This window comes from Papio anubis, chromosome X, assembly GCF_008728515.1.
Source record: "Papio anubis isolate 15944 chromosome X, Panubis1.0, whole genome shotgun sequence".
Lineage (NCBI taxonomy): Eukaryota > Metazoa > Chordata > Mammalia > Primates > Cercopithecidae > Papio > Papio anubis.
Window position 1 is genome coordinate 38,481,628 of NC_044996.1, and position 21,171 is coordinate 38,502,798.

The 21,171-nt window shown below is 39.8% G+C and overlaps 1 protein-coding gene across 1 annotated transcript; it reads right to left on the bottom strand.

Moving 5' to 3' along the window:
* Positions 1 to 2,650: 2,650 nt before the first annotated feature.
* Positions 2,651 to 20,659, bottom strand: LUZP4 (leucine zipper protein 4). Its single transcript, XM_017953908.3, has 4 exons — positions 20,394 to 20,659; positions 8,395 to 8,529; positions 7,087 to 7,205; positions 2,651 to 3,969 (listed from the first exon to the last, which is right to left on the bottom strand). Exons 1-4 carry the CDS (start codon positions 20,482 to 20,484, stop codon positions 3,400 to 3,402), a joined length of 915 nt encoding a protein of 304 aa, XP_017809397.3. The 5' UTR covers positions 20,485 to 20,659; the 3' UTR covers positions 2,651 to 3,399.
* Between the last annotated feature and the right edge of the window lie 512 nt (positions 20,660 to 21,171).

Below are 21,171 nucleotides of genomic sequence, written 5' to 3' on the forward strand. Positions count from 1 at the left end.
GAATGCTGAGGGAAGTGGGAAAAGGGGAGTTATTGTTTAATGGGTATAGAATTAAGATCTACAAGATGAGAAAGTTCCACAGACGTATTGCATAATAATGTGAATGTATTTACTACTGAACTGTACATTTAAAAATGGATAAGATGGTGAATTTTGTATCTTTTTAACCACAGTTTTTCGAATGAAAAAATGAATAAATCATTCATTTTTCATGACTCATACGACGTTTTTAGTTGGTATAGGTTTTTAAAGACATGTAGTCCAAACTCCTCCTTTCATGTATTAGGAAATTGAGATGCATAGTTATTAACTAATTTGTCTAATGTTACATAATTTGACAGATTTGGGACATGGAGACATGTCTTCTTATTCTTATGTCACTTCCACTTACTCATGCTACTCATGCCACATTAGAGGCCAATTCCTTAGAAAAATGCAAACCAGATTCTCACTGGCATCTTCTTTCAAGAAATAAGAAAAATACGAACAACTGGGTAACAAAGGGGGCTAGGGAAAAGTGAAGAACTTGGGAATAAAAATAGGAAAATCAAATAATAAAGTCAAATATCAGAAAAAACTTCTGTCTTCAGAATGATATACAATATATTAGGGATTTGAGACCCAAAGATCAGATTGTCAATTATAATCAAGCCTGAATCTATTTTAAGAATTACTTGGAATGCTGTCTAGTATTAAAATTCAAAGAGATGCTAAATAATAATGAGGTATTAGTTGTCACTCTATAATTGGAGTTCAAATAGCAAGCACTACTAAATTAAATACGTAATTTCCTCTGAAGCTATTATCTATGTTTACAAAAGCTTTAATCTGGTGGACAGCCCAACTAATGTAAAGATATGCATATTTTGCCACACATTTCATTTTGCCACACCTAGTGGGGGTACAAAAGACAGTTTTTGTTCTGCTATCCCTCTCTATTTACCTATCAATCCAGCCAAGGAAGGCATTTGACTATGAATATTATTACCATATCAGGAAAGAAGACAAAAAGCTGAAATTATCAGGTATTTTAAGGGAGTTAAAAATTCAAATTTCCACCTTGTTTGCATACATCCTGTTTAGAGTTTTTATTGGGAGGCATATTAGTTTTTCAAAAATGAAAATGTTATTCCAAACTTCATAAATAATATTCTGTATATGCTATCATATTTTATTTGAGGTGTTTGCCCAGCTATTTATTAAGGCCACAATGGCCTTCTAGATTTAACTTGTTTGTTTAAAGCAGAAATGTAGCTTCTCTGGCATGTCTTTACCTTCTGGTGAACCTGGCCTGAGGGGAAGATTTTGAGTGGGATCATGAAATTACTGAAATCTTTATTTTATACTTGACATAGAAGCAAATTTTAGTTCTGAAGGGTGCTATTAAGCCCATCTGGTCAACTTATTGTTATTCTAATACATATTAGAATAGAAAGTTATGGAGTAGAATAATTAATCTCCAAAAGATCAATTAATACATGTTAATTTTCTGTAATTTATGTATTCTTTAGTAATAGCTCTACATGTGATTAATTTAACCTTAACCATTCAGGTGGTACTTATTTGTGCTCAGCATATGAAAAAATTATAATGGAACATAAAGGAGAAAAACTGAGTGGACTTGTTTATTATATTTTAAAATGTATTTGCAAAACGATAGGAATATGCCAATGGACAATAATTTAAATAGAATTTTCAGTGCCTTAATGGAAGTTTCTTTTTTTTTTTTTTTGAGACGGAGTCTCGCTCTGTCGCCCAGGCTGGAGTGCAGTGGCGTGATGTCAGCTCACTGCAAGCTCTGCCTCCCGGGTTCATGCCATTCTCCTGCCTCAGCTTCCCAAGTAGCTGGGACTGCAGATGCCTGCCACCATGCCTGGCTAATTTTTGGTATTTTTAGTAGAGACAGGATTTCACCGTGTTAGCTAGGATGGTCTCGATCTCCTGACCTCATGATCCACCTACCTCAGCTTCCCAAAGTGCTGGGATTACAGGCGTGAGCCTCCGCGCCCTTAATGGAAGTATTATACCACTTGACAAACAAAAATTGGTATGTAAAATTAAGTAAAATGTGTACAAATCCCTAATAAATGCAGAAATATGGATTGCTTGTCATCAGTGTTAAACATTTTCATTTTTATAGCAAATTATGTGTATACTGCTAATGTAAGTAGGGTGGGACCTTTTGCATTAAAATTATCCCTGCATCAGACATCGTCTACATACACAATAACTCATACACACATCTTGGAAATAGTTTTTTTTTTCCTCTGAGACAGATTCTTGCTCTGTCACCCAGGCTAGAGTGCAGTGGCAAGATCTCAGCTCACTGCAACCTCTGCCTCCCGGGTTCAAGCAATTCTCCTGCCTCAGCCTCCCGAGTAGCTGGATTACAGGCACTCACCACCACGCCTGGCTAATTTTTGTATTTTTAGTAGAGATGGAGTTTGATCATGTTGGCTAGGCTGGTCTCAAACTCCTGACCTCAAGTGATCCGCCCACCTTGGCCTCCCGAAGTGCTGGGATTATAGGCATGAGCCACCGCGCTCAGCCGGAAATAATTTTTTTTAGCTGAAGTAAGTAATTCTGTGCAGCAGTTAATATGAACCTAAAATATTTGACTAGACATTTACAGTCAATACAAGCAAGGAAATCACTGAGAAACTAAAACTAAAACTTTTATTGAATAACCAAACAAATTGCAATTGCAATAAACATACCTTGTGTTTTTAAAAACATAACTCCCAGTACATTTAAATTTCTCTGTTTCTTTTGCTAGGGTAGACAGACCTACCCTAACAGTTTTATAAGGCAACAGTGAATATATAAATGTATTCAAAATATATTCAGAAGGTTAGCATTACATCTATGCATAGAATATATCCTCTCCTATGGTCTGATTTGAGGAAAGCAGAAAAGTTCAGCTGCCCAAAGATACATCTACCATTTGTCTGCTAAGGACTCTCTGAGGACGGTTTAGGAAGGAGACAGAGTGGGAAGCAGAGATATTCATTATCATAGATTATATATTATCAATTTGGCAATTAGTTGTTAGATTAGCTTGCTTACCAGGTTGGAATGTCCAAGGGAGACAGGACACTAAATCAAAATATTCTAATTGTGGGAAAGGCCCAATAGGAAAGGCTGAGTACATAGGGCTCTTCCAGGGAAAGCAGATCTACAGGGAACAACTTAATGGGACATCTTGGGTAACTGGATGATAGCTTAGAGGACATCAAGTTGAAAGAATATTGATACCATGTATACATTGCCTCCATTCTAATATTTATGTCTTTGTCCCAATATATGTCTGTTTCAACAAATATATATTAGCCATTAGAATACAGATATATGCTTTTCTAGTTCCACAGAATTCAACACATTGTTCTGATGATTAAGAAGTCACTGTATTTTTACCTGTTGAGTATCTCTGATGTCTCTCTGATTGGCCATGAGATCTCCCTGACTGACCATGAGATCTCTCTCAGTGGCCATGAGATCTCTCTGAGTGACTATGAGATCTCTCTGAGTAGCTATGAGATCTTTCTGAGTGGCTATGAGCTCTCTCTGAGTGGCTATGAGATCTCTCTGAGTGACCAGGAGATCATTCTGAGTGACCACAAGATCTCCCTGGATATGACATCTCTTGGAGTGACCATGAGATCTCTCTGAGTGACCATGTGATCTCTTTGATCGGCCATGAGATCTCTCAGACTGATCATGAGATCTCTTGGATTGGCTGTGAGATCTCTCAGATTGGGCATGATGTATCTTTAGTTGCCCTTGAGATCTCTCTAAATGATAATAAGATCTCTCTAAGTGGTTTCGGGATCGCTCAGAATGATGATTTTCTTCTGGTTGGCCCTGAGATTCTTCTGATTTGTCCGGATTTCCTTCTGATTGATGCTGATTCCCCTCTGATTGGCCTTGATTCTTCTCTGCTTGGGCCTCATAATTGTCATTGCACTTCTCCTGAAAAGGATCCCAATTATGAAAAACAAATGAAACATATACTTCATGATTTAAGTCATAATGATATATTCTCAAGACCATTTTCATGGGCAACTGTTTCTTTTAGAATTCCACTGTCCTTACTTTTATTTATCAACCAGCTTTTAGAACTTACAGAATAGCTCCATTGTATCATGTCATTGGCACAAAAATGCTACGCAACTAAAACTTTAATAAAATAAAAGTATGGAAAATTAGTTGTTTTATGAGTTTGACTGTATTCTATGGTCATGTTCTACCTACTAATTTCTGAATGTATGTTTTACTAAACAAACAACAGATTCTGCGACTTTGATAGAATATTTTGTAGTGTAAGTCCTTAGGATGAAAAGGAAAGTGTTCAAAATCATATTTACTCTCTGCCTACTCAATGATCATTAAAAAGAAACTATCTTTTCATTATAAATTAATACTTAATTCTAGAGAGAAAGACGAAGTAAGTAAGGGGAAAGGAAGCTGTAAAAAAGCGGAAGGTTGGCTTAATACTATTCAAGTAAATTAGCTTGTCAACAACACAGCCTTTCTACCTTTTCAGTTTTTAAGCCAAAAAGGCAGTGGAGTGAATCAGCCAAATGGAAATAATGAAACCTCTGACAAAACTCTATGATGCTACATAAATGTAAGTGGATAAAGTCATATAGACCATGCTGAGAAATCAAGCTTTCTACTAGTATATGTTGCCTGACAAGCACAACATGCCCTAAATTTGGCATTATGACTTTTTAGTTTAACACTAACAGAAGCTGGATGCAACTGCTAAACAGCAGGGGAGGTACCAGTACAAAAGATATTATGCACAGAAAACTTTTTTAAAAATAAAAAATGTAAAAAATTGGTTGTTTTGCTAAAACATAAAGCTATAGCCACTCTCCAGCTTTTGTACTGAAAAACCTAAATAGGGAGATTGGGTGAAATGCACATGTACCTTTTCTCTTTTCTAAGTGACTGGTGTTGGGAGCACAGTAGGTCAGTAGGAAAGATAGGACTGAGTTCCATCTTCTAAAGACCCATATGTATCCAAGTACCTCTCCAAAGGAGCTTGCAGTCCCTTTTATGAATGTTTATATAAGAAATGTTTTCATCAACTTGTGTACTATATATTTCCTACCTTTGGAAAACAAAGTGCACATTAGTTTTCTTTCCTTATAAACAAATGAAGCCTTCTATCAAAAGGTTGTGTTGAATAAATACATGGGGTGAACAAATAAAACTGTGTTCCACTGATAATAAGACTAAATCTTGTTGAGTACAAAACTAGCTTAATAGAATTGTAAAGTATTATTGAAAACTGTAATTATTTCAATTTATTGGTAAAATAATTATGCTTAAATTTTAACACATTTCTTTATTGCAGGGTAATTTTTTTTTTCTGGTGAGTTCAGCTATGATAGTCTCAAAAGTTTCGAAAGTATGAATAATAGGATACTTTCCCAGCCTGGGCAACACAGTGAGACCTCATCTCTACAGAAAAGAAAAAAAAAATTCGCAGGGCATGGTGGCACGTGCCTATAGTCCCAGCTACTTGGGAGGCTGTAGTGGGAGGATTACTTGAGCCCAGGAGGTAGAAGGGGCAGTGAGCCATGATCACACCACTACATTCCAGCCTGGGCAACGGAATGAGACCCTGTCTCAAAAAAACAAACAAACAAAAAATAAATAAAAGGAAAAGGATGCTTTCAATTTGAAAATATTGTTTAATATTTATTCTCAGTTTATGCATCTTGGACTGTATCAGAAGGAAGCTCATGTTCTTCTTTCCAAACTTTATAAATAAATCTCCTCATCCTATAAGGCACAGATCATATGCCATCTCTTCCACCAAAGTTTCTCAAGAACCCCAATCAGAATGAATTACTACATCCCCACAATATATAACTTATGCCCTATTATGCACATACTGCATACTGTCTGGCATTACATTTCTTTCCTATCTTTCTCTTCCACCACCGTACAGACTATTTGAAGCAGGCTGTTCTGGTATCATAGTGCCTGCATAGAGTAGGCATTGAATCATCATTTGAACAATTTTTTTTTTTTTTTTTTTTTTTTGAGACAGAGTCTCGCTCTGTCATCTGGGCTGGAGTACAGTGGCGCGATCTCGGCTCACTGCAAGCTCCGCCTCCCGGGTTCACGCCATTCTCCTGCCTCAGCCTCCCGAGTAGCTGGACTACGGGTGCCCACCACAACGCCCGGCTCATTTTTTGTATTTTTAGTAGAGACGGGGTTTCACCGTGTTAGCCAGGATGGTCTCGATCTCCTGACCTCGTGATCCGCCTGCCTCGGCCTCCTAAAGTGCTGGGATTACAGGCGTGAGCCACCGCGCCCGGTCCATTTGAACAATTTAAAATAATCCTTTAAATATTTGAAAATGCAATATGTTTTTCTCCAAAATACATAGATAAGCAAATAAATAAACATTTGCTTTTACATGATTTGGCAAAAATGATTTGGCAAAAATGATTTAAGCTCCCGGAACTGCCATTTTTGCTAAATGACCACATAACACCTTAAGAAGAATCAGTTTATAAGCTAGGATGAAACATTAGCACCAATGTTAGCTAGTGAATCTGGATCTGAGCACCTCTCAAATTCCTCTCTATTGACTGGCTCACCTATACGTGGTTAGAAGAAATGGATTCGTACAGGTATAGTCTGTGCCACCTGTTGCTTCTAGAGTATATTTCATATCTGATATCATCTGACTTCTGACTTTTACAGTTCATTCACAAAGATACTAAAACTCTTTTTATATTATAACTTAAGCTCAAAGCCTCTGTATGAGGACAAATAAAAATGATTACATAGGATTAATGACAATAACTAATAATCTGTTTTGGCATTTCATAAATTCAAAAGTTTTAGTAATGACTGAAAACAGCAAAAATCAAATGTTTTTTAAAATAGTTACAGGGGAAAAATCAACTAACAAACATTGAATTTAAAGTACATTCAAGGCACCATGGAGGAATACCAAAAAACAATCCCTGCTTTCAATAGAATTTAAAGTAAATCATTAATATTAGGAAATATATTAAATGTAGGATTTTTAATATTGGTTAATTCTTGGTAGTTATCTACCTGTTCAATTAAAGGCTGCTCATTTAAAGGGTGTTGTCCAGACTTGAATCCAGAAGGTTCTTGGGATGTTTTTTTATCATGATTTCTTTCCTCAGAGTTGCTTCTGAATCTTGAGTAGCCTTTGAAAAAAAAATATTTTCTGTATTTTCAAGTAGTAAATTCAACGTATCTCTCAGAGAAGTATTATCTCTGATCTCATTTTTTTAAAGCTATGCACTGGGTTTTGCAAAACTTTTGATATTTCATTACTCTGGTATTATCTGGGAGTCTCACTGAATTCTAGAACAGTCTTTGCCATACTATTTCAATTTGCATACCTTAATAGGGTAGTCTTCTCAGTATATAATACCTCAATTTTGGTTTCATATGCCACCAAAGTTGGGACATACTGTCTGAAATTAAATGAAAGAATACTCCAGTAGAAAAAGGAGAGATGGAGAGAAACTGTCTGCTTTGTATTAATCATGTGAATATTTGTCTCAATTTTCTGCTTTGTTTGGATAAACAAACAAAGACAGTAGAAAACCCATCAAAGAATATCTCCAAAAGGCTCACAAAGATCAATTTTGTGATGACTGGTTAGGCACATAAGAATGGGCCATGTTACCCTTTTTGGCTGCTCTGCCCCTGTAATAACTACCATCATTTCTCTTCTCTTCTCAGAACATATTGAGCCGCTGAAGATTCACACAAGAACTGAAATGAAGCTGCATAGGCAACTGTTGGCGCTTATAGTAATCACGATGTCAAAATGGTTCCAATCTGTTGACTAGATTATGAAGACCTTTAATTGTTGAAAAGACTTCTGTATCGTGGCAATCTGTAGCACATTCATATTAAAAAATGCACACTGCACTTACCAATGAGGTTAGGTATACAGAGGACATTTGTCATGTTCTACCCTACTCTTTTTGTCTTACAACATTTGTATTTTCAAAATGTGGATGCCATAGTGTTCAGATTATTGACTATGCTCTTAACCCTCCTTTATTGCCTCCTAAAAGCAGAACTGGACCAACCAACCCAGGCTTGTAAACAAGTACAAAATATCTCTCAGCTCATATGGTTACTTTTCTTATCCCACTCTCCATTAGGGAAATAATTCTTATAAATTAAAATAAATTTGTATTCATATGACATGGCATAAATTCTTACCAACTCTGTATAAGTCCATGCCCAGAAAAAATAAAACAAGCAATATAATGCAACTTTAGAACAATATTGTGAATTCTTGATTTTACTTACCTAGTTATTCACAAATATTTCAGACCCTTTTTACCATGTGTGACTATTTTCAGCATACTTTACCTCTCTGATGGCAATATCCATGAGTATTTGATTGCTGTCTTGAAGACGATTCCTTTTTACTATGGTTCTGTCTTTTACTCTTTTCTTCTTTTTCAGCATTTGTCTCTTCTAACTCTTTATAGATTATAATGTCATCTATATTAGAAAATACATAAAAAAATCAATAAAATGGCAAAAACCAAATAATAATGTCTCAAGTGAATAATCTATATCCTATCTCATGATATTTCAGAATACCTAAAAACTGGTATCCCTAAAACATGATAATAAAATAATAATAATAAATTTGTTAAACTGTAACAAAGGTCAATCAATACCGACATCTTAGGGTTTGCTGGAATAAGAAAGAAAAATTCCTGTTAGATTTATGGTAACTTTATTTACGCAAAGGCAAAATACTTTCACACTGCAATAGCTCAGGGGGGATATCATCTAAATAAATGATTTTACTAAATGTTATTTCAGTGTCACAGAAATATAGAGCAATAGAGTCATTAAGTTGCTGAATAAATAAATGTAAATCAGTAATTAAATGTAAAGTGATAGACCATTAAATGTCTATCTGATTAAATGTAAGTAATAGACAATTAGTTACATGTATATTATCAAAAAGTAACAAAGAAAAAGGAAGTGACAAAAGTAAGAAAGTGGTGATGGAAGTTCACAGGAGACACCACAGAAGTGAGGAACTTAGATTATTGTAGCAGCAGGAAGCAATCAGACTTGACTCTGTAGTCAGGCATGTACTTACACGTACTCAGGCAGAGAGCACTTACATGGCATAATTTAAAGAATGGGAGACAGGTACAACTTGCTCTAAAATATCTCTCCTAACATCTAGAATGGAAGAGTCTACAGGTGGGATGCTCTATCAGTGGATAAAACTATACTCATGTCAAGGCATCTTTAGAAATAAGCACAAGCCCCCACACCTTCCAGAAGCTACACTCAGGAAGAAGGGGGGGGGGGAAAGGACAAGCTAGGTATTTGGAAAAAACTGGAGATTCTAAAAGAAAAGAAGAGCTGAAAAGGGTACAAAAGAGGCAGTTGGGTGACACAGATTAATCACTCCTTTTTTATTTTGCTTAGTACTAGTCCTGCCTCAGGTCTCTAAATATCTGATTCTGGGATAGGGAGCAAGATGGCAGAATAGAAGCCTCCACCAATTGTCCCCCCAGCAAGGACACAAATTTAACAACTATCTACACAGAAAAAACACCTTCATAAAAACCAAAAATCACGTGAGCACTCATAGTAACTGGTTTTAACTTCATATCACTGAAAGAGGCACAGAAGAGACAGAAAAAACAGTCCTGAATCGCCAATGCCACCCCTCCCCCACCCCCGGCAGCAATGGCATGGTGGTGCCAAGAGCATCTCTGGGCACTGGGGGAGGAAGAACACAGCGATCGTGAGGCATTGAATTTAGTGCTGTCCTGTTAGAGCAGAAAGGAAAACGACCAAACTCACCTGACACCTGCCCATTGGAAGGAAGATTTAAACTAGCCCCAGTCAGAGAGGAATCACCCATCCCGGCAGCCCGAGCATGAGTTCCCACAAACCTCTCCATCAAGGGCTACAGTGCTCTGGATCTCCAAGTAAACCTGAAAGGCAGTCTAGGCCAAGCTTTTCTAACCCGCGGCCTGCAGGCCGCACACGGCCCAGGACGGTTTTGAATGCAGCCTGACACAAATTCGTAAACTTTCTTAAAACATTATGAGATTTTTTTTGCAATTTTTTTTTTTTTTTTTTTAGCTCATCAGCTATTGTTAATGTTAGTGTATTTTATGTGTGGCTCAAGACAATTATTCTTTCAGTGTGGCCCAGAGAAGCCAAAAGATTGGAAACACCTGGTCTAGGCAATAAGGGCTGCAACTCTCAGGCAAGCCTTAGTGCTGAACTGGGCCAACAGAGTGTGGACTTGGGGGGCCACACGACATACTGAGACACCAGCTGGGGCAGCCAAGGGAGTGGTGGCATCGCCCCTCCCCTAACCCCAGGCTGGACAGCTCACAGCTCCAAAAGAGACCCCTTCCTTCCACTTGAGAAGAGAGGGAAGAGTGGGGAGGACTTTCTCTTACATCTTGGATACTAGCTCAGCCACAGCAGGCTAGGGCACCGGTTAGAGTTATGAGGTTCCTGTTTCAGGCTCTAGCTCCTGGACCACATTTCTAGACATACCCTAGGCCAGAAGGGAACCGACTGCCTTGAAGGAAAGGACTCAGCCCTGGCAGAATTCATCAACTGTTAACTGAAAAGCTCTTGGGCACTGAATAACTAGCAGCAATACCCAGGTACTATGTTGAGGGCCTTGGGTGAGCCTCTGAGACTTGCTGGCTTCAGGTACCAGCACAGCCACAGAAGGGTAGAGCACCAAGTGGGCTCTTGGAATCCCTGATTCCAGGACTTGACTCTTGGATAACACTTCTGGAACTGCCCTAGGCCAGAGGGGAGCTCACTGCTCTGAAGGGTGAGTCTCAGACCAGGCAGCATTCATCGCAAAGTGACTTAAGAGCCCCTGAGTCTTAAGGGAACATCTATGGTAGTCCACAGTAAACAATACTCTTCCTGGCCTAGGATGACTGGTTACGGGGTGAGGCTCCTCTGCCTTTAGAAAGGGAAGGGAAGAGTGGGAAGGACTGCATTTTGTGGTATGAGTGCCAGCTCAGCCATAATACAATAGAACACCAGGTAGACTTCTAAGGTTTTTGACTCTAGGTCCTGGTCCCAGATGTCACTTCTGGACCCACCTCGGGCTTGGGGGACCTTGCCACCCTGAAGGAAAGGACACAGGCCTGGTTGGTTTTGCCACTGGCTGATTGTAGAGCTCCAGAGCCTTGAGCAAGCTAGGCAGTAGCCAGGAGTATTTGCAGCAGACCTTGGGTGAGACCCAGAGCTGTGCTGGCTTCGGGTCTGACCCAGTGCAGTCATAGTGGTGGTGGCCACAGGGGTGCTTGTGTCACTCCACCCCAGCTCTGGGTGGCTCAGAACAGAGACACTCTGTTTGTTTAGGAGAAAATAAGGGAAAAGAACAAGAGGCTCTGCCTGGTGATCCAGAGAATTCTCCCAGATCCTGTCCAAAACCATCAAGGCGGTACCTCTATGAGTCTGCAAGAACCACAGCATTACTGGGCTTGGGATGTCCCCTAAAGTAGAAACTGCTCAGATCACAACACTGAAGTCTTTTCAAATATCTGGAAAGCCTTCCCAAAAAGGATGAGTACAAAGAAGCCCAGACAGTAAAGACTACAATAAATACCTAACTCTTCAATGCCCAGACACTGAAGAACATCTACTAGTATCAGTAGGTTCCAGGAAAACATGACCTCACCAAACGAACTAAATAAGGCACTAAGGACGAGTCCTGGAAAAACAGAGATATGTGACTTTTCAGACAGAGAATTCCAAATAGCTGTGTTGAGAAAACTCAAATAAATTCAAGCAAACACAGAAGGAATTCAGAATTCTATCAGATAAATGTAACAAAGAGATAGAAATGATTAAAAAGTGTCAAGCAGAAATTCTGGAACTGGAAAAATGCAATTGGCATACTGAAGAATGCATCAGTCCTTTAATAACAGAATGAATCTGGTAGAAGAATTAGTGAGCTTGAAGAAAGGCTATTTGAAAATGTACAATCAGAGGAGACAAAAGAAAACAACAAACAATGAAACATACCTACAGGATCTAGAAAACAGCCTCAAAATGGCAAATCTGAGAGTTATTGGCTTTAAAGAGGGTGTAGAGAAAGAGATAGGGGTAGAACATTTATTCAACGGGGCTGGGAGTGGTGGCTCACGGGTGGATCACTTGATGTCAGGAGTTTAAGAACAGCCTGGCCAACATGGTTAAACACCACCTCTACAAAAATTAGCTGGGTGTGGTGGTGCGCACCTGTAATACCAGCTACTTGGGAGGCTGAGGCAGGAGAATTGTTTGAACCTGTGAGGCTGAGGTTGCAGTGAGCTGAGATTACGCCACTGCTCTCCAGCCTGAGCTACAGAGCAACCCTCTGTCAAAAAAAAAAAAAAAAAAAAAAAAAAGAAAAAAGAAAGAAAAAAAATAGTTCTCAAACCTAGAGAAAGATATCAATATCCAAGTACAAGAAGGTTATAGAACACTAAGCAGATTTAACCCAAAGAAGACTACCTCAAGGCATTTAATAATCAGACTCTTAAAGGTCAAGGATAAAGAAAGGATCCTAAAAGCAGCAAGAGAAAAGAAACAAATAACAAACAACAGAGCTCTAATATGTCTGGCAGCAACCCCTTCAGTGGAAACCTTACAAGTCAGGAGAGAGTGGGCTGATATATTTAAAGTGCTGAAAGGAAAAACTTTACCCTAGAATAGCGTACCCAGTGAGAATATCCTTCAAACATGAAGGAGAAATAAAAAGTTTCACAGACAAACAAAAGCTGAGGGATTTCATCAACACCAGACCTGTCCTACAAAAAAGGCTAAAGGGAGTGCTTCAACCAGGAAGAAAAGACATTAATGAGTAGTAAGTCATCATCTGAGGGTATAAAACTCACGGGTAATAGTAAGTACACAGAAAAACACAGAATATTAAAATACTGTAACTGTGGTGTATAAACTACTCTCATCCTAAGTAGTAAACGATGAACCAATAAAAAATAATAACTACAACAACTTTTCAGTACATAGGCAGTACAATAAAATATAAATAGAAAGAATGAATAAGACCTACTATTTGATAGCACAACAAGGTGACTATAGTCAATAATAACTATATATTTTAAAATAAAGAGTGTAATAATTGGATTGTTTGTAACTCGAAGGATGAATGCTTAAGAGGATGGATAATCTCTATGATGTGCTTATTTCACATTGCAATTACATGCATGCCTGTATCAAAACATCTCATGTACCCCATAAATATATATACCTACTATATACCCACAAAAATTACAAATAAATAAAAATTAAAATAATAAGAAAAAAAATCTGATTCTGATTTTCTTTGAAAAGGCTGACATCTCCTGGAATTACAGATGTGAACTACCATACCCGGCCTAAAACTTATTTTTAAAAAAATGTTTTTGAATTATCCACATCCTGGAATGTGTTGCCGGATTTTTTTTTTTAAGTGAAATCATATGTAATTTTAATCCTTAGACTTTGTAATTCCAGAGACCACCATTTGATTTGTTGGATTGTAATGGAATTGGGTAGATCTCACCAGCTACAATTTAGAGATGAAATCAAATTGCTGCTCAGCCTTTCATATTGAAGAGAAAGCAAATGCCTATGAACCTGGGTAAGCTGTGTAAATGCCCTTCCAACATAGGCTATGAGGTTATGAAGAAAGCGTCCTTAATACTACAGTATTTTTCCAGATTCTCATGTCCTTTTCCTTAGTTCTCAGAATACATCATTATAAAGACATGGGGCTTTGTTCATTCTGCTCTCTGTAATGATATTCTCCACTGAATCCACCTAGAGAACACTTAGCCAATCTCTCAAGGAGAGACATTTGATTCAGGCCTCACCAAAGAGCCTTAAATTTGAATTCTTGATATACTTAGTCTCAGAAATAAACTGTCAGGACTGAAGAAAGACAGTATTCCTCACACAGTTTAAAACTGATTGCACTGCTTGAGACGCCATATGAATAATTACGTTTTTATTTAAATTGTGTAATTTTCTTGTGAAAAGCATACTTATATTGCATTTTATTTTACAGTGGGTTGAAAGCACTATTTTACATTTATAAACATGTAAAATGAACCACAATTTTTGTTTTGCCATTTTTTAAATATTTAAAATGCTGGAAACCTCAAAAAATGTAAGTGACTTAGGTTCTTCTCAATTTCTGAAAAATTCTGACTATACATACTTCTAGAATACTTAAAACAATGTATAATTGCACATATTTACTTAGCTGTCTCTGCAACTAGATTAGGAGGTACTTGAGAAGAGACCACTGTTCATTTATTAGTGTACTAAGTGCCTAGCACAGAATACAGAGTGGATAATCCATATTTGTGAATTCGTGGTCCAATATATCTAGCAGGCAGAAAAAATTCTTTTCTTTCTAACTACAACACTTTTGCATGTCTCTTTTAGGTAAAAGTAATGAACAGAGGAGTGGAGTTCCTATTAAGTTCTTGCTGTTACCAGTTCGAATTTTGGTCTTCTTTTTGCCTTTTATTTGTTTAAAAAAAAAAAAAAAGACTCTAATACCTTTTGGGTATGTTTACTGAGCACAAAAACAAAAATTCATTTGTAGAGCCTTTTCCTACTTTAGCATGTACTACAATGGAAGTAAAAACCTTGCATCCAACATACTACTGCTTTTCTAAAGCATGTGTTTAGTTATATAAAAACAAAGATATGTATTGTTAAAAAGTATTATTTTCACTGAGAAAAACATGGGGAAATTTATCAGGAAAAAGTATGGCTTTCTCATTACACCGTAGAAAGCAACATGTATTTGCTACTTATTGTGTATTTTTCTTGCCTTCAAACTGCAAGGGCCTCAGCCTGGCGCCGTGGCTCACGGCTGTAATCCCAGCACTTTGGGAGGCCAAGGCGAGAAGATTCCTCGAGCCCAGGAGTTCGAGACCAGCCTGGGCAACATGGTGAAACTCTGTCTCTACCAAAGAAAATACAAAAATGAGCCAGGTGTGGTGGTGCACACCTAGGGTCCCAGCTACTCTAGGGGCAAAGGTGGGAGGATCGCTTGAGCCTGGGAGGTCCAGGCTGCAGTGAGCTGTGATTGTGCCACTGCACTCCAGCCTCAGCGACAGAGACCCTGTCTCAAAAAATTAAATAAAAATAAAAATAAAATAAATTGCAAGGGCCTGTGATGACTAGTCGAAAGTTTGCTGTTCCTCCTGACATGATCAAAACTGGGATTCTCATCTGTCTAAAAAGGTATAAATATGGATATAGAGAACCAACATTTAAAACATGGATACACAGAACCAGCGTTTAAAAGGATAAAACAATGACTTCAAGATTTTTAACAACTCAGTGACTATGAGGTCTTACAGTTATACTTAATCTCCAGCTAACCTACCAAATTCAACTCAACATCTTTCCTCAGCCTTTCAAATAACTGAACTAATATTTCCCAAAGCAGACTCTCCAGTATCCTTCCAGCTGTAATCGTCTACTAAAATATAAGTGCCTCCTAAGTCTGTTTACTTCACTATTATTCAAGTTACACGACACCACCTCCTCTCTCAGTCTCCCAGAGACTTAGGCGAGCTGTTTAAACCCCATCTTTCACCTGGATGGTTTTTAATCTCTTTCATGACTACTGCATCTCTGATGTTTGATAACAAAATCCTGAGAGGAGAGGTAATTTCTCCAGCTTGCCAAATTGCTGGCTACGCAAAAGGGAGGGTTTAGGCCCACTTTCCGGGGCACATATAGCAAATATTTACTCAGCTTTATCCACGTCAGGCAGCATACTTTGTGAACATTACCTGTATTATCTCATTTAATCTTCACCAACTCTATGATGTAGATTTTATTCAGATCAGGAAACTCAGGCCCCAAGAGATGGAGCAACTTGCACAAGGTCACACAATGACTGCATTTTTGGGACCAAGCCACTCTGCAACTATGGCCCTTATTTCCCTGAATTTTGAGATAAACCCATTGCTTTAGCTATTTATCAGTTTTGTTTTTTCTTTTCTGTTAGCAGTTGCAAAAATGTCAGTGAAATCAACACAAAGAAAAGTGCAGGAAGCATGAAGTTTTAACTCAGTGCTATAAATTTCCTTCAGTTCTGGGTTTTTCTTCCTTCAAGGTCCCAGTGACAAGGCAGGACCTAGAGTGAGGTAAGTGAGGAATTCACTTCAGGCACAAAATTCAAGGAGGCCCCCCAAAACTCAGTAATCAAGATTGAAATATCTTAACACAATATTTTCTTTCTTTCTTTTTTTTTTTTTTTTTTGTTGAGACAGAGTCTAGTTCTGTAACCCATGCTGGAGTGCAGTGGCACAATCTCGGCTCACTGCAACCTCGGCCTCCCGGGTTCAAGCAATTCTCCTGTCTCAGCCTCCCGAGTAGCTGGGACTACAGGCACCCACGACCATGCCCAGCTAATTTTTGTATTTCTAGTAGAGACAGGATTTCACCATGTTGGCCAGGGTGGTCTCGAACTCCTGACCTCAGGTCATCCACCTGCCTCTCAGCCTCCCAAAGAGCTAGGATTATAGGCGTGAGCCACCGAGCCCAGCCTCACAATATTTTCAAAAATAAAAATCAATGCAAAACCAATCCGTGACGAACAAAATATCAAACTTTTTTTTGAAAAGATAGGATCAAAAGCTGGACGTGGTGGCTCACACCTGTAATCCTAGCACTTTGGGAGGTCAAGGTGGGTGAATCGCTGGAGCCCAGAAGTCAAGACCAGTCTAGGCAATATAGGGAGAACCTGTCTCTACAAAACTACAAAAAAATTAGCTGGGCGTGGTGGCACACGCCTATATCCCAGCTACTTGGGAGGCTGAGGTGGGAGGACTGCCTAAGCCCAGGAAGTCGAGGCTGCAGTGAGCTGTGATCATGCCACTGCACTCCAGCCTGGGTAACAGAGTGAGATTCCATTAAAAAAAAAAAAAGATCAGATCAGACCCTGTACTTGCACAGCCCTCCTTCACTTGCTTCACCCTAGTTCTTAAGTGAAGAAAACTTTATTTACAAAAACAGGTGGCCAGAAAGATGGCTGTAGTTTGTCCATTTAATTTTTTAAATATTTCATTAAAATATTAATTATCCCTATTAATGAATTTTTTTTGTGACTCCTTGAACTTTATACTCGAAGCAAGTGCCTCATTTACCTCGCTTTAACCCAGCCCTGGCCAGTGACCAAATATTATTTTTAAAGTCATTTTAATGCCACAAAATATTTCAGAACTTGTGATGAAGTTGAGGTGGGGGAAAGTAGCAGTATGGGATCAACAGGGACCATGTCTTAGAAGAGGAAATTGATACCGGTCTTGAAATAGATTGCTTAAACACCTTAAAGACAACAACAACAAAAAATACTTAGTTACTTTTCATGGTCATTCCTCCTCAGAAATAAAGTGGGAGGCAGGTAAATTCTTCAACCTCATAAGGGCATCTACAAAAACCCAACCAAAGGTAACATGATTAATGGTGAAAAACGGAAAACTTTTCTCCCTAAGATCAGAAACAAGTCAAAGATGTCCAATCTCACCACATCTAATTAACGTTTTGCTAGAAATTCTATCCAGAGCAATTAGTCAAAAAGAACAAAAGACAAGCAGATTAGAAAAAAGTAAAACTATCTCTGTTCTCAGATATCATGATCTTGTATGTAGAAATTCCTAAAGATACACACACACACACACACACACACACACACACACACGGAGATTAGCACTAATGAACACGCTCAGCAAGGTTGCAGGATACAAGATCTATATGCAAAAATTAATTCTATTTATATATACCAGCAATTAACTATTCAAAAATGAAATTAAGAAAGCAATTCCACCAAGAAGAGCTTTCAATGGAGGAAAATTAGTCTTTTTAACAAGTAGTGCTGGAACAATTAGACATCAAAATGCAATATAATGAAGTTGGCTCTTAACTCACCCCATATACAAGAATGAACTCAAAATGGATCAAAGATGCAAATGTAAGAGTTAAAACTAGAAAACTCTCAGAAGGAAACAAGGGTATATCTTCATGATTTTCTAGAAATGACTCCAAAGCATGAACAACAACAAAAAACAGATAAATTGTATTTTATCAGAATCTGAAACTTCAGGACTTCAAAGGACACTATAAAGAAAGTTTAGGCCGGGGGAGGTGGCTCACGCCTGTAATCCCAGCACTATGTGAGGCCGAGGCAAGCGTATCACTTGAGGTCAGGAGTTCAAGACCAGCCTAACCTCTGCCTCCCGCGATTACAGGCATGAGCCACAGTGCCCCTCTTCATTTCAGTACTTTTTTTTTTTTTTTTTTTTTTGAGATGGAGTCTCACTCTGGCACCCAGGCTGGAGTGCAGTGCCGCGATCTCAACTCACTGGAGCCTCCACCTCCCGGGTTCAAGCAATTCTCCTGCCTCAGCCTCCCACATAGCTGGGACTACAGGCACACAACACCATGCCCAGCTAATTTTTGTATTTTTAGTACAGATGGGGTTTCACCATGTTGGCCAGGCTGGTCTCGAACTCCTGGCCTCAAGTAAGCCACCCACCTCAGCCTCCCAAACTGCTGGGATTACAGGAATGAGCCACCAAGCCCAGCCAAACTTCTTCATTTCTATGGTACACTCTCCCTCCACTTATCCTGCCCCTTTTAAAGTTCAGCCCTCCCTGCTCTGCTCCCCTACCCTCATCTCTAAGGTGAACCCTTTTTCCACTGTTCCATCCATTTCTAAGGTCCGCCCTCCTTGTTCCTGCTTCTCCTTGCTCCACCCCTGCACTTCCACATTGAAGCTCAGCTCCCACTGCTCTGCCTCTCCCTCTCTCATTTCTAAAGTGGCCCCTGGCCAGGCGCGGTGGCTCAGGCCCACAATCCCAGCATTTTGGGAGGCCAAGCCGGGAGGATTGTTTGAGGCCAGGAGTTCGAGACCAGCCTGGGCAACATAAGGAGACCCATTCTCTACAAAAATTTAAAAATTAGGTAGGTGTGGTGGCAAGCACCTGTGGTTCCACTTCCTCTAGAGGCTGAGGTGGTAGGATCACTTGATTGAGCCTGAGAGCTTGAGGCCACAGTGAGCCGTGATCGTGCCACTACACTCCAGCCCAGACAACAGTCCCTGACCTTGTCTCAAAAACAACTAACTAGGCTGGGGGCGGTGGCTCACGCCTGTAATTGCAGGACTTTGGGAGGCCGAGGGGGGCAGATCACTTGAGACCAGGAGACCAGTCTGGGCAACATGGTGAAACCTCGTTCTAATACAAAAAAACAAAAACAAAAACAAAAAACAACCTAGACGGGTGTGGTGGCATGTGCCTGTAGTCCCAGCTACTCGGGCGGCTGAGGTGGGAGGATCGCTTGACGCCAGGGGGTGGAGGTTGCAGTGAGCCAAGATGATGCCACTGCACACCTGCTTGAGAAACAGAGCAAGCCCCTGTTTCACACACAGACACACAAACCTAAATAAATAAAGTAGGCCATTTCTGTTTTGTCCTCCTTCCCCCATTTCTACAGTTTCCTTCTTCCGTGCTCTGATGCCCCTCTCCATTTCTAAAGTCAGCTTCCATCCTCTACTCAGCTCTGCTCACTCCCTATCTGGCTTGGAAAGTCTATTCCCTCCCCTCTTCCCCATTTCTAAGGTGGATAATAGCAGAGGAACTGGTCCGAGTAAAATTCACTTTTTCTGGGTTTGGTGCAAATGGAGGAGGTTAGGGGCATTGATAAAGGATTTATTTTTTCTAAGGTTCCACTCTCCGTGTAGAGGTCTCAAGTTAGAGACTAGAGAGTGCCTGCAAAGAAAGGCGATCCAGAGCGAATAACCACTAGCCAACAAGCAAATAAACGCACCAACCACCCCTTCCAACAAAGCAGATACACCAACCCACCAACAACTCTTGGCACTACCACGCTGGAATCCCTAGCAAAATAGCCTGAGGCTTGCTCCTCCGGGCCCTGGAATCTAGTAATTTAGGACATCCGCTTGGACTGAGAAGAGCACTTGGCCCCATGTGTTTGAAGGAGGCCAGTAATTAGGTATCAATTCTTAGGAGAGTAAAATACACGGAAATGGTCTATTTTCTCCGCCTGCCCCTTTCAGCAATCCTTAATCCCCACGCACTTTTTGTCAGCCTCCCTCAGAGTTCCCCACCTGAAAGGAGAGGGCTGGAGGTGAGGAGAAGAAGAGGAGAGGAGGGATAGGGGCCCGGCAGGTGCGGAGATGCCCTGAGGGGGAAGCCTCTCCTCGAAGCGGTGTGCTCCTCCCGACGCCACTTCTAGTCAGCGGTATGCCGAGGTCTTGCACTCAAGACCAGTGAGCCCAAACTAGTGGGGACTAGGATCCGAGATCTACATACCTAGAGACATATCTAGGAAGTTAACCTTTTTCCGACTGGGACGATTTGGCGACACTTTTTCAGGAACTGTTAGCTTCTGAAACGAAGCCATCTCCTCTGTATCATGGCGTCACACTCCGAGCTCAGGCGCGTGTACCGCCCCCTCACCGCGCGGGAGGAGCACGGTGGGCTCACCTGATCCTCCAATCATAGCCTCTTCCTTTGCTGTTGCTAAGCCCCAAGGGGTGGAGCTTGGCGTATACCTCTCACCAAGTCTCCTATCAGGAGCTTGGCTCACTAGAAAAAAAAAAAAAAGGAAAGACCCGCCCATCTCCCACTGCATACCCCTTTCTAAAAATATTGTCTCCACCCAGAACACTACCTAGTTGGCTACAAGTTTCTAGTGTATGTGGTGTTCCGACCCTTGCCTTTCACAGTTCCTAGAACCCATTTCTCCTCTTTGCTGTTGGCATTCATGGGGAATAAAACCTTATATTCTTGGCTTAATGGGCTGGTGCTCTGCTTCTCTCAAATTCCAAGAGCGAGCCCAAATTTACATCTAGGGAGGATTCACAGGCTTGCAATGCCACATGCTTTCTTTTCTTTCTTTTCTTTTCTTTCTTTCTTTCTCTGTTTCTTTCTTTCATCTTTCATTCTTTCTCTCCTCTTTTTTTTTTTTTTTTTTTTTTTTTTTTTTTTTTTTTTTTTTTTTACTGAGACAATCTCTCTCTGTCGCCCAGGCTGGAGTGAAGTGGTGCCATCTCCATTCACCGCAACCTCTGCCTCTCAGATTCAAGTG